The sequence below is a fragment of the Jaculus jaculus genome, chromosome 11 (genome assembly GCF_020740685.1).
Source record: "Jaculus jaculus isolate mJacJac1 chromosome 11, mJacJac1.mat.Y.cur, whole genome shotgun sequence".
Taxonomy (NCBI): domain Eukaryota; kingdom Metazoa; phylum Chordata; class Mammalia; order Rodentia; family Dipodidae; genus Jaculus; species Jaculus jaculus.
This window is the reverse complement of record NC_059112.1, coordinates 44,602,380-44,617,155: the sequence shown is the minus strand read 5'-3', so window position 1 is coordinate 44,617,155 and position 14,776 is coordinate 44,602,380. Positions and strand designations below refer to the sequence as shown.

The 14,776-nt window shown below is 37.7% G+C and overlaps 1 protein-coding gene across 4 annotated transcripts in view; it reads right to left on the bottom strand.

The window, feature by feature from the left end:
* Kcnip4 (potassium voltage-gated channel interacting protein 4) overlaps nucleotides 1–14,776 on the bottom strand; it is a 1,264,979-nt gene that overhangs the window by 145,188 nt on the left and 1,105,015 nt on the right. The window contains exon 2 of one of the 4 annotated variants that reach the window (XM_004656086.2): nucleotides 11,930–12,031. The exons of the other annotated variants lie outside the window; for them this stretch is intronic. Within the exon in view, the coding sequence (XP_004656143.1) occupies nucleotides 11,930–12,031 (102 nt within the window). The remainder of the gene's footprint in view (nucleotides 1–11,929; nucleotides 12,032–14,776) is intronic. 4 annotated transcript variants of the gene reach the window in all.

The following is a 14,776-nucleotide window of genomic DNA, read 5'->3' as shown; positions in this document are numbered from 1 at the left end:
CTAATTTTTGTTTTGTGTACCTGGAGTATGTATATATGTATGTAGGCACGTGCACCCTATGTGCACATGGAGGCCAGAGAAAGAGGCTGAGTGTACTATTCTGTCACTCTTCTGCCTTATTTTCTTGTGACAGTATTTCCTATTGAACTAGATATAAAGTACTTCCCAGTATTAGAGAACTGGGTGACTGTACACATCAAATAGGGAGATTGAATCTCCTTTCTGACTATTTTACTAGTTGTATGAACTTGGGAACAATGCTTGATTAAGCATTGCTAGGACTTACTATATATGTTCTTAGGAAGCTGAAATGAAGTAACAGCTAACAACTAAGACATTTAAAATTGTATCTGGGAAGTAGAATAATAACTGAAAAAGCATAGACAACTATTGCTTGGGCCCTGTCCCTTCTCCTCTGTCAGGCTGTGAGACCATAGTGGGCTGGATTCCCGCCTACCTCAAGAGTGGATGCACACTTACACCTAGGAAAATGGTGTGCAATAAATGCTAATACAGATTTTTGTTAAAAGACTAATTGACTTCTTTTGAGTTCCAGCTATGTTCCTTGTGTAATTTAGGTAAATTCATTCAAAATCTCCAACCTTCAGTCTCCCAACCATAAAATGATGATAACAATCAAATATCACTGAAGTTTAATTATTAAAGTGTTATGAATGGTGTATTGTGAATCTTAGGAATCAAATCATGCTTTCTGTTATTGTGTAATAATGTTGCCAATGGGTCTTCTAACACCTGCTACTAAAGCATTGATGAGTTTTACACTGAATTTGAGGCAAATGAACTGTGGTGTGTGTGTGTGTGTGTTGGTATATGTGTGCCCACACCACACATTTGGAGGTCAAAGTACAACTTTCCTATCAGTTCTCGCCTTTTCATCTCATTTGAGGCAGATTTTCTCTCTGAATTTTCATTCTATGGTTCTTTACTGTACTTGCAATTAGCTTCCAGGAATGAGCTGAGATTATAGGAACCAAACATGGTTTCTAGCTTTTTAGCTAAGGCCTAGGGATTAAACTTGGTTGTCCAGCTTGAGTAGTGAGAGTTTTATCCACTGAGCTATATCCCAAGACTTTAAATGTGATTTGTATTCCCCCCCTGAATGTCCACTGCAACAGAAAACTTGCAGGATATGATAGAATTATTTTTCTACCCAAGGTTTCAAATGAAAATATTTTGATGAAAGGTAAATGTGGTCTTCTCTTTTAATTCTCTCAGAACTTGTCTTGCACCATTCTTCTTATTATTTTTGTAATGAAACCTTGCCATCACACTTGGTTCAGTGTTTCTGTAAAAAAGAAATCTGCCTCGTACATTTGCTGCTCTAAACCCCTTGGCATGAAGGCAATTGCAAAGTAAGAAAGATATATTTTAATCCTGCATTCTAGGAGATAGCATAACCATAGTCTGTATTTTTTACACCTGGTAGAGTGGAAAATTGGGTTTGCTTGAGGTATTGGGTTCCTACTTCAGTGTCTAAATAAAACAGCCTAAACCATCTGTGGTGATTTGAACAGATGGCCGCCAATATATTCAGTTCTTTATTGCTTGTAGTTTGCATCTGCTGGTTACCTGGCTGCAGGCAATGTCACTGGGTGGATCTTAGGTTGTGGTGGTGGGTTTCAGATTTCAATCTAAAGATATGCAAAGTGTGCCTAGCTGGAGTTCCTGAAGTGTTCTGGGGCTTTTGACCTTTAGGCTTGTACTTCTCTCTTTGTGCTTGGGCCTGTGAAGGCAGGCCAGCTTCTTCTGCCATTATGAAACATCTCCTGGATCTGTAAGATTCAACAAATCCCTTCTTCCATAACTGTGCCTGGTCTGGAAGTTCATCTCAGTGAACCTGAAGCAGTCTGATACAGAACTTGGTACTGAGGAGTGGGCTGGGATATACCTGGCCATGTGGATGTTGATCTTTTGGAACATTTTTCTTTTGGAGGAATGGGCATCAACTGAAATTGCCTTCTGGAGTGGTAAGCCAAGTTTTATGGACTATTCTGATCAGAGTTTGAGAATGCTAAGTGCAGACAGCATTGAACTTCAAGACTTGGCTTATGAGCTTTCTAAGGGGAAGGAAAGACTGCAGAGTTCTTTGTTGGAACTGGGATACTGGCATAAGGGCTGGTGCATCCTGCTGCCCAGGCCCAGAGAGTTTGATCAAGGTTAAATTTGTAATGGACTGATGTGCTTGACTAAAGATATTGGACCAAGAGATTTTAAGATTTTAAGCTGGAAAACCTCAAGCAAGTTAAAATTATAGGCACTGAGACTGGTTTTAGGTTACTGAATCTGCTGTTGTCAAACACATTAGCAATCTTAAAGGAAGATGGTCCAATTGCTTTACCATGGAAAGGATGCCTGAGGAAAGACTATCATAGAAATGCAAACACTTTTGGAAAGAGTTGACTGGAGAAGGAACTTGCTTTTCAAGGTTATGATTTATTTTGTCTGTGAATTAAGAATATGGCTACCATGGAGTGCATGGTTGGCCTGGGATGGAAGTGTTCCCCTGCTACTCTGCCCAGCTGGAGGGGTGGAATTGAAAAATCTGCAGACTGTCAGTCTTGGACTTGAACTGCAGAAGTTTGATGGTTGAGTTTGCATTGTTTTAGTCTCTCCTTGCTATGCCTTATACCAGTTGAAAATCTTTACTCTGTGCCTTTATATGTTAAAAGTGTTTAACTTGTTTGATTTTACAGGTCTTAATGTCTTAAATTGGTCAAGACTGTGGGGACCTTTAAAATTGAACTGAGTACAATTTACAATGTGTAATGGTTATAAATGTACTGGGGGCCATGGGCGGAATGTGGTGGTTTGAATAGATGGCCCCCAATATATTCAGTTCTTTATTGCTTGTAGTTTGGATATGCTGGCTACCTGGCTGCAGGCAGTGTCACTGGGTGGATCTTAGGTTGTGGTGGTGGGTTTCAGATTTCAATCTAAAGATATGCAAAGTGTGCCTAGCTGGAGCTACTGAAGTGTGCTGTGGCTTTTGACCTTTAGGCTTGTACTTCTCTCTCTGTGCTTGGGCCTGTGAAGGCAGGCCAACTTCTTCTGCCATTATGAAACTTCCCCTGGAACTGTAAGCTTCAATAAATCCCTTCCTCCATAACTGTGCCTGGTCTGGAAGTTCATCTCAGCGTGGTCTGATACATCATCCTCATTGACTAGCATAAAAAATGATAAAATGAAATGTTTTTGTTTACCTATTTTTCTGAATATGCTTTCAATAGCAATGATTAATCCATCTATTTTGGCTCAAACAGTCACAAAAAGCAAGGAGAAAAAACTTTAGCAGCCTAGAAACCAAAAATGAAAACATAAATATTTACTAATTCCAATAAAGCCTGTTTAAATATTTCTTCAAGGATTATTTGTTCAGAAATTTTAAGCCAACACATATAAATAAACACTATCACTCTTTTAAAATCATTTTCTTGTGCTTCCTTCTTTATTTCTGATCTTGATTTACATTATCAGTTCTATGGTGAAATCACTTTCTATCTGTTCTATCATTCATGAACTCACACCAATAATTTCTTCATATTTCCTATTATACCTTTAAGGTCTAGGTGAAGTTTAGCCTTCCTCTTCTGCTACTATCAGTCGCTGTGTAGAGTGAGTCATCTCTTATAGGCAAGGCAGTCTGGGACAAACACCTGAGCACCTTTAGGTCATTGTTGTCATCTTACTTTGACATGGAATTGCATGAGTTCTTAGGTTAGTAATTACAGTCCTTTTCTTTTCTTTTTTGATCCTTTTTCTTCATTTCTATTTTTTACTCTTCTTTTTTTCCATTGTTTCTTTCCTCTCCTTTTCTTCATATTCTGTCTTGTGTGGATATAACTGTGGCTACCACAAAGCTGCAGGTTAAGAGCAACAATATTTGTCATGTTTTACTATTGTGATGTGCTCAGTAGAAGGTAGCTACTGATACTGTCCGTTGCATAGGCTTTTAGAGCCATTTTCTGTCTGCTTTTCTTGTCTTCATTTCTTTTCTCCATCAACAAATTAAATGTCTTCTTATAGATTTTGTGTCTTCAAATGTTGAACTCAACTCCCTGTTAGTCTTTTTTCTAACTTTCAGTTCACCATCATTCTTTCTAAGATGAGACTTGTTTCTAGCTCCCTTTATTCTTGGATGACTCTATTCTTCCACAAACTCCAGTTAAGAAAAAGAATCACTCAGTTTAAAAGGTTCATTTAAATCTTCATTGTTTCCCTTCAGGGTAAAGTAGTTTAATGGAGCAGTCTTATGGCTTAGGTCTTAAATGTTCCCCAGTTTCATGTGCTAAAGGTGGCATTGTTGGGAGCCTAGTTGGAGGAAGTTAGACCTTTGGGGCATACCCTTGAAGGTATATTAAGAGCTGTGTGCAGGGTGGGCAAGAAGTTCCAGCCATGCAGCTTTTGTGAATTGTCACCCAAGGATCTTGTACATAACCCAGTAAACTCACTCATTTACCAAACTAGACTTAAATGGAATCATTACTTTGGTGTGCTGCTGGAGCCTTATCTGGAGTGAATAGGCATTTAATTACATCTTCCCAGGAAAAGGCACATGGCAGGACTTCTCTTCCTCTGTTCTTGCCCCTCTGACTGCCTTAGGCTTTCAGTTGCTCTAATGAAGTGATACCTCTCTAAAAGGATCTGGCTGAAATTCCTCCTCTTTGTGGCATTATACAGATGCCCTCCAGTCTCATTTAAGTAACTACAGTGGTTGTGATCATTGTAGTGGTAGTAGATAATAGCAACATGATCTGTTAAGCCTTTCACATGCTTATTTAATCCATTCAGCATGCACATAGACTATTTACCATACTCATTTACATATTATAGATGGGGGAGTTAAAGTCAGGGAATGTTCCTAAAGCTGTCACTCATGAAACTTGGATTTAAACACATAACAAGTGAACAAGTTATCACATGCACGGATGCTAATTCCTCTCTAGTATTGAATATCATGTCTTATTTAATTTATTTATTTTTAATTAATTAATTACTTTTTGTTTTGTTTTGTTTTTTTGAGGTAGGATCTCACACTGGCCCAGGCTGACCTGGAAGTCACTATGTAGTTACAGGGTGGCCTCAAACTCATGGAGATCCTCCTACCTCTGCCTCCTGAATGCTGGGATTAAAGGCATGCACCACCATGCCCAGCTTCATGTTTTATTTTTATTCATTGTTTCAGAGTGAAATAGATATGTGTGTTTATTTTACTACAATGCCATCCTTCAGCTTGTGCCTTGTGCTATTACCTGGACAAACAGCACTCACAATGCTAAGCTCAAGATCAAGTGACTAAACCTGACGTGGTGGTTTGAATCATATGTTCCCCATAAACTGTTGTGTTCTGAATGCTTACTACCCAGCTGATAGCAATTTTGGAGACAGAGCTTTGCTAGAGGAGATGGGTCACTGGGGACAGACCTTGAGGTTTATTAGCCACTAGTTTGCCAGTGCTAGTTGGCTCATGCTTCTGCTGCTATTTTCCTGTTGCTGTGGCAGTGGTGATGTCTAGCTTCTGCTCATGACATGCTTTCCCCTGCCATCACTTAGCTTCCACTGGAGACTATAAGCCAAAGTACAAACCTTTCCTCCCATCAGATGCTTTTGGTCAGGTGCTTTATCCTAGCAATAAGGAGGTAAGTCTAGCAGAAAATTGTTGGGCTTAAAAAATCCTGTGGAGACTTTTGTAGTTGAACTGAATTTATTACATTTCACATCATGTATGGCCTTAAGTTTATAGGGCCCAAGGGCAGAATGTGGTGGTTGGAATTAGGTGTCCTTAATTAATGTGCACAAGGTAGCACATACATCTGGAGTTCAATTGTTCAATTATAGTGGCTGGAGGCCCTGGTGCATCAATTCTCTCTCTCTCTCTCATTCTCTCACATAAAAAGACCAGTCTGTTGGGTTTGCTTCAAAAAAAAAAAAAAAAAAAAGAAAAGAAAAAAGAAGGATGAAATGGAATGATAAAATTAAATTACACATAGCTCCAAAACATCTATAGCTTTTCATAGCCAGAAATACTAAATGCCATCTCAGTGGCTCCCACAATTATTGATCTTGGCATTGCTTCTGGTTTTTGTAGACGGTGTCCAAAGAGAGGAAAACAGTCATTCAAGAACCATCGCAATATATCCAGACACATGGGCTGTGTGCATGTCTCATATTTGAAAATGCTTGGAAAAAATATTGTCTTGGTTTTGCAGGAAATTCACAATGAACTTTCTCGACCAAACTTCAAACATAACTAGATCCTGGGTAAAACACATAGATTCTGGAGCCACTGCTGACTTCAGCCAGTTCCTCACCTATGTTGATGGTGTCATCCAGATAACACAATTTTCCTCTCATGTCTCAGTTTCCTATTTTGTACAATAGTTTCCATATTGTATTATTTTTAGTCTATAACAAGTTGAACTTTATAAAACAATGAGTATCAAACAGAAAAAATGCTAGTCATTTTAAAGTAAATTTAACATCTGAAAATTTGAACATAAAAATTTTAGGATTCCTAAGTAGTATTAAGTTTCTTTCTATTGGAAAATAAAGATTACTTGATTTTCCAGATTATGCCTCAATTTCTCCAGTGATCTTAATGATTATGTGCTCAGATCAGAACTTTAAGCTAAACTTGTTGAGGAGGAATTACCTTGAGATCAATTAATTGTAAGAAGGCCAAAGTCTTTTTTAAAGTTTCTTGGTAGTTACTGTTGTATTTTTTTTTTAAATTTATTTATTTGAGAGCAACAGAGAGAGAGAGAAAGAAAGAGAATGGGCATGCCAGGGCCCCTAGCCACTGCAAACGAACTCCAGATACGTGCGCCCCCTTGTGCATCTGGCTAACGTGGGTCCTGGGGAATCAAGCCTCGAACTGGGGTCCTCAGGCTTCATAGGCAAGCACTTAACCTCTAAGCCATTTCTCCAGCCCTGTTGTATTTTTAATTGGCAACATGTTAGCAGCAGAAGCCACTTTTTGAAAACAAATCCACCAGCCTTGAAATGCTAATGGTTTCTCTGCCAAGAAAGACATATGAAACTTCCTGCAATCAATATAACAACAAGAAAGACAAAGCACAATGAAATTGTATGCTATAGTTTACACCACATATCAGATAGTTGAGACATTGTTCCCTGTAGGTACTCATGGCACTGTGTTGATACTAAGTTCTCTGGGGTGAGTCTAATCCTGCAATAGCCTTGTCCCTCTGGCTTCTCTGTGATCAGTAGTTTAGTTTTACAAGAGCCTCGCCTCTCCATACTTTGTGTGTGCTCAAAACAGCAACAAAACCCATGGAATTGGAAGAAAACTTTAATTTAGAAAATTGATTATTTTGTTTGAATGAGGACATTGAGATAGCATTAAATTGATTTTATTATGATTCAAATTTAAATGAAATGTGTATAAATATAAACATGCTTCTAACCAAGTGTTTAATGTTTTATCTTTTATAGGAGCTCCTGACTATTATCGATTAGCAGAATTTTGTTGCTATAATGGCCTTTAAGTAAATAGGAAAATGATTATTTTTCATAAGAAGCAACAACTGGGGCATAGAGAGGGAAAGTGAATGACTGTTAATCTTTCAGGAGATATGGACAAAGACTTGACACCATTTATTTTTAAAGAAAAACTGTCTGTGCTTACATACGATGTAGGAGCTAGGATTTTCTTGATATGAAACTGTCCATGAAGTTAGTTAAGTTACTTGAGATTATAAGCATCTACTCAGCACCAATATACAGTTATGGACTAGTCAGACTGTGGTAGACTGAATGCAAGACCCCATAGAATCAGACTTTTTTTTTTTTTTAATCAAGTTTGAGCTTGTAACTTGAGTTTCTAGAAGCCTGCTGGAGGATGTCACTTGGGGGAAGATCTTGCAGTCCATCTGTAAGGTGTGTTCAGAGCATTTTGGGCTCTGGCATTGGTATTTGCTGGTGTTTTCCTCTCTCTCTTTTTCTCTCTGCAGTGATGCATGCTGGACTGAGTTTCTACTGCCATGATGGAACTTCCCCTGGACTCTGTAAGCCTGAAATAAACCATTTCTTTCCATTAGGTGCTTCTTGTTAAGTGTTTGTCCAACAATGTAAAAGTACCTATAACACAGACTCAAAGTTATCATGAGATTAAGAATATAAAAATTTAAGAAGAAAGTCATGTGACTGACTAAGAGTTGTAGATTCTGTCTCCCAGTATATTTAGAATCCGGGACATAGTGTCTGTCTTTATTTGTTTATTTGTTTCCTTGTCTCTTTCCTTGTCCTTTTTAATGCTGCTCTGCACTTAGGAAACTAAGCTTTGTTGGCAATATGTTCTACACTCTGGCCACTGTTTTGCCTGTGGGTTTGGCTAACACACATCAGAGAAGAGGGAAAGAAGGAGATGTGGATATAATACCCACCTTCCTAGAGACTCCAGGTCAGACCCATTGTTTTCCCAGGTTTCTTATTTGAAGAGTCACATAATGAAAAATAACTTCTGTTAAAGACCTACAGGGACACCTTTTCCCATATCTCCCACTAGTCTCTTTCCTTACCCAGTTTCCTTTATACTTTCATGTTATATGTATCTAGGATTCACAAATGTGGGAAACATGCAACATTTGCCTCTTTGAGTCTGGATTATTTTGCCTCATATGATACCTCCATTTCTATCCATTTTCCAGAAAAATGTCATGATTTCACTCTTTGTTATTATTGAATAGAACTCCATTGTGTTTATGTAGCATATGCATTCCTTTATCTGTTGACAGACGCTTCTGCTCATTATGCTACTTGGCTCTCATGAATAATGTAGCAATAAACATGAATAGGTGCGTATCTCTGTGATGTTGGTATACAGAATTCCTCAAGTACATAGTCACGTGTAATACAGCCAGATCCTATGGGAGTGTTATTCTTAGTTTTTTTTTGTTGTTGTTGCTGTTGTTGTTTTTGTTTTTCAAGGCAGGGTCTCACTCTAGCTCAGGCTGACCTGGAATTCACCGTGTAGTCTCAGTTTAGCCTCACAGCAATCCTCCTACCTCTGCCTTCTGAATGCTGGGATTAAAGGTGTGTGCCACTATGCCTAGCTATTCTTAGTTTATCTGTTTATTTTTTTAAAAGAACTTCCATTCTGACTTCAATATTGATTATACTAATTCCCACCAGCAGTTAATAAGGTTTTCTTTCCCCTACATCCTTGCCAACACTTAGTGTTTTTGCTTTCTTGATAATTTAATGATTTCTTTAAACTTTTTATTGACAATTGTTATCTAGTTGTAAATGTGTGATCATAGTTCCCTTGCATCCCTCTGTCTTCTCATCTCCCATCCTTTTATTCACTGAACTTGTCCTCCCTCGAAGTATTCTCTCTACTATTTTTTAAAATTATTTTTACTATATGAGCCTATTAGGTGTTAGCTGTATTCCAATCAGGTTATAATACACCCTTTCCCCCAGTCCCCGGTCCACTCATGGCCCACCTCAGTTTTGGATTTTTGGTGTTCACTGTGGGGTCATGAATGCATCTATCAGTTTTTGTTGCAGGGAGCAATGCCTCAGGATACTCCTGCCCACTCTGTGGCTTTTACAGTACTTCTTCCACCTCTTCCGGAGCTTTGGCGGGAGAGTTACAGACTACTTTAGCTTCATTGGCTAAGTTGAGTTATTGTCTCAACAGAGTTTAACTTGTATTTTCCTGATAGTCAAGAACACTGAATTTATAAAATGCAAGACTCTAGTCATTCTGATCAATTTGAGGTGAGAAAATTCTTTTTCCTAGTTTGAAGATGTATGCTTCTAGGAAAGGACAGGATTGAGACTAATTTGGGACCTCTGTAAATACATGTTGGGATTACTGCTTTCATGGGTATTGGTGCAGGCAGATTGCTAACAGACTGACGATTTCTCTTCACTAAAGAAATTACCTTTTCCATGTATACATGGACCAAATGATGGTTTTTCAGCAAATATCTGATAAATTGTTAATTTTGTTTTTATTTATTTACTTTGTGAGAGACAGAAAGAGGCAGAGAGAGAAAGAGAATGTATCTGTCTCAGTTTAGCTGCTGCTCACACAGTAAGCTTAAGTTTGAATAGCAAGACCTTTGCCCACTAAACCATCTCCCTAACCTGAAATTCACATTTTAAAATCTCTATTCCAATATGTGTTTTTGGTGTGGTAGACCAGAAAGATAGCATATAATGATATGTTCTGTTTCCACACTAGGAAAGATCACTCTCTCTATTTCTAAGAATTTTTTGATGCTAAGAAAAAATAATGTAAACATGTTTGTAGTAGAATACTTATACATTCTCACTAAAAATACCATTTAGTATCTTGTAAAATCAACTGATAATTTTTCCTTAAGTGCCCACTACTTTTTAATCCTACCACAGAATCAAATGCTGCCTGACTTTCAATCTTGAAAAAATACCTATAAATTTTATCCAAAACAAGTTCTACAACTTTGTGAGCCATACATAGGTGACATTGTGTGTGTGTGTGTGTGTTTGTGTGTGCATGCATGCGCATGTGTGCATGTATATATGTTGGTCTTGTTTTTCTAGAGATTCCTAACATGGGCTGAAAAAAAAGCAAAAGGAAAAAGTTATAATTTTTTAAAAAGTTTTCATTTATAAATATATCATTGCCTAATCTGTGACATTTATGAAGTTGGCAGTATCTAAGTTACATACACAGTAGCTTGAAGTAAATAAATTTATAAGATTTCATCTATCATGGAGAATCATAATAGCAAGTTCTCAAAAATTTGAAATGCAATAAAGATATAATCTATCAGTCCTTTTCTTAGGTTAGTAGTGTCAGGAAATGGGAGCTATGTGTTAAGGAGATACTTACTCTCCCATGTTTACTGAAGCACAGTATTCGTAATAACCATGAAATAGGATCAATATAGGTATCACTGGAAGAATGTATTAACATAATCTTGTTTATATACACATTAGACTGATGTTAAGCTATGAAAAGAAGGTCATGTGTGACTACATGGAAGGAACTTGTGATCATTATGTTAAGTGAAATAAGTCAGGCAGAGAAAGAAAAGTACTGTGTGATATAAAATGTTGATCATGTAGAAGTTTTGAGTAGAATAGTAGGTGTTAGGGTCTGGGGAAGGAAGGGGGAAGCAATAGGTGACAATTGTTGATTAATGGGTACTAAACTACAGCTAGATAAAATAAATAAGGAGCTGGAGAGATGGCTTAGTGGTTAAAGCACTTGCTTGCAAATTCAAAGGACCCAGGTTTGATTCCCCAGTACCCATGTAAAGTGAGATACAGTAGGTGGCACATGCATCTGTAGTTTGTTTGCAGTGACTAGAGACTCTGGTGCACCCATTCTCTGAATGTATATCCATATGCCTCTTTCTATCTCTCTCTCTCTCTCTCTCAAATAAATAAATGAATAAAATATTTAAAATTTAAAGAAAGAATAAATAAGTTCTAATCTTCTGTTGTACAGTGATGAGACTACAAGTGCTGATAATGTATTTGGTCCTCCAGAAAAGCTACAAGTAGGAATTTTGAATGTTTTATCCCATAGAAAAAAATGAGGCGATAGCTATGTTTATCCATCTGATTTGAACGCTATACCATGTATATTTTCTTCCACCAAGTTAGGTAACAGCAATCCAAGACTTACTTGACATACCCACCCCTCTAATCAATCAGAAACATATCAAAGTTTTGAAGTACAGGTTCTGATCATAAGCATTGTGTTTTCAGAATGCCAATTAGAAAATGTTTCATAATTACACTAAATTCTTCCAGGTAAATTTGAGTCCATGGATAGAGTTGGTTATATCAAGATGATAGACTGACTCTTTTTAAAGTACAGAACTGCAGTGCATGCAAACCAGAACAAATGAAACAAATAGTATGAGGGAGAAAGTAAAACCAAACTTGCTTTGAATAGCAGGAGACGATGTTTTGGCAGCTGAGCAGGGCAAGAGCTTCATGAGCCGCTCTTTAATGCTGCGCTTGGTGTTGTTCTGAGCATAGAGGAAACCTAGAAAATACACGGTCAGTTCTGTAAATGCCCTCTGCTCAGAGAGACCCGCCACATTGCAGGGGTGATCAGAGAAGCAGGGCAGGCAAGACTCCAGGCAGCCAGCTGCTCCCTCAGGCAATCGCAAGCAATAGATTACGGCCCCAAAATGTTTTGCATCTTATTTACTATATACATATATACCTCAAGTTGTACTAAAGGAAATAATTAGCAATGAAAACAGAATCATGAAAGGGTATTTATTTCATGCCAATAGTGAAATTTGGTACCTAATTATTTTGGGCCTTAGACCCAAAAACAAAAATCTCTAAAAGAGTTTCCTGGATTGAAATTTCAATATTCAAACCCACATTAAGGGCCTACATCACAATTTTCTGTTCTCATTGCTTCCATCTCTGATTACCAAGGAGATAGATGTTCATAAGTCATTCACACAGCAATCACCTGTTCATACCTTTGCCTTCCCTGAAAGTGAGAAAATAAATGTGCTTGACGTGCTGATAAGTCCAGGTATGTGACAATCTTTCACTTTTTTAAAAAAAGTAGACATTAATGAATGGAACCTAATTCAAGCAAGGAAGCAAGACATGTTTTGCAAGATGTTTGCCAGTCACAGATTCTGCAGGAACAAGTGTGGTGTCTATTAGTCAGGCAATTGCAGAAACTCAGCAGAAAGCAGTGGCTGAATGGCCAACCTAGGAAGCACCTGGAGCAACTGTGGATGTCAGGAGTCCACTGCCCCATTCACCATCAACTTTTCCCCTGAACTCATGGAAGCCAGAATTTTCATGTCAACATGAATCACTCACCCCAAATTAGTCTGGTAGGTGTCTAATGTAACAGTAATAAAACCAATTTAAATTAAGGTTAGACTATCTTTATGGCAGGGACCTAGAGGAAGCTGGGCTCTTTCCTTTTCTGCATCATTATTCAATCCTTATTTTAAACCAGCCTTGACCCCAGGCCTATATGAATCTTCCTGTGAGCCCATAAGCACCTACCATGAGTTCCCATTGATTAATATCTTTGTCTATGCAGGTGACAAAATGGAGAGATAAATATATAAACCAAACCAGTCATTCTCCTGATTAAAAGCCTCCTAAAAATGTTATATGATCCTGAGGGTGGGTGTTCCCACACATCCTACCAAGGGCTCATAAATCCAATATAAGCTTCCTCTGGCTCCAGTCTCACTCTTGTGTGATAAGTAATCATAGTATGTCCTTATAATTTTTTGGTATCAAGTGAAACGATATATAAAATATTTAGCTAATGACTATCACATAATACACTCTCAATGAATTCTTGGTATAACTGTTTCACTTGTTTGAATGTACCATGTTTCTTCCATCCTCAGGGCCCTTCCAAATGCTGTTATAATCTGCATGTGAACATGTACTTTGCTTTCTCTTTTCTAGTTCATTCCAACTCACCCTTGAGAATTCAATTCTGGGACCATTTCCTGAGGAAAGCCTCATAACACAAACCAAACCAAATCATAGAGATCTAGATATGTTCCCTTAGTTTCTTTTGCCCTCTGTTGTAGGAAGTACAATTCATGATGTAAGAATATACATCTTCCAAGTAATATAGATGGATGATGCATTCCACATCTAGTGGTTAATGAATAAATGTTATTGGATGTGCTATCCCAACATATAAATAATATGACAATTAGATTTCAAAAACAAAACAATAACTAGTATATCACTGTGATGCTTGAGGGAAGAGAAATCCAATAGATAACCCTTAAAATGCCCCAGCTCTCATTGCCTGATGGCAGGTTCCTTCCCAGGTTTAGGAAGGAGAAGCCCAAGACCACTGAGCTGAGTGAGATGGGGGAAGCTGAGCAAGATACCTAAGAGGCTGGAATTTGTAAGAAAAGAAGTGTGATCTGTGTGTTCTGGGAATGCTGCCAGGACCTGTATGAGAATCGATTGTGGATTATTGACTAAGAGCTGAAAAATTCATGCTTAAAGTGAGGCATTGTAATGCTTATGAGACAGAAGTTACTTCAAAGCTGAGAACTAAGGGGAGTTAACACAAGTGAGATAGTGCTAAATTGCTGGTGTCATGTACACATGCACATATGTGCACACACACACAAAGAAAGGGAAAATAAAAGAAACTTAGAGCATTTTTTGGTGAGATCAGAAAGACTTTAGAAGGAAAGGGTCAATTCTACCCTATGATTAAGGCAATGACTAAAACTGACCCATTGCAACAGAAAACAGACCAGAAAATGAAAAAGACCAAGAGGAACTGTTGCACTATGGAAGGTTTTCTAGAAAAATATTCACTGCATTTTAAAGGCATACAAACCAATGCAAGCTTCCTTCATTGCATTGTAATAATGCTGGTCATGGTATCAAAAAGTATCTGGAATGTGAAAAGACAGCAAAATGTAACTTATAATTAATGTTTCAAGGAGTGAATAGAGGCCATAAGATAGACACGGTAGTTGGAATTAATATGAAATGATTTTAAAGAAAATAATGATAATACTGAATCATTATAGAAATTTTCAGAAAACTAATTAAAAAAAAAGAAACTAAAAGAAAATTTTAGAGATACAAAACTAAACATCTAAGATAAAAATGTCAAGAGTATGATACCAGCACAAAGGGGAAGGAGATCAACGCAGAGAAAAATCAACTCCTACCAAATCAGAGAGCCAGAGCCTCAGAGGCCCCCAACACCTCAGCACTGAAGCAGACCAAAAATGAATCCAACATGGCTCAGGGA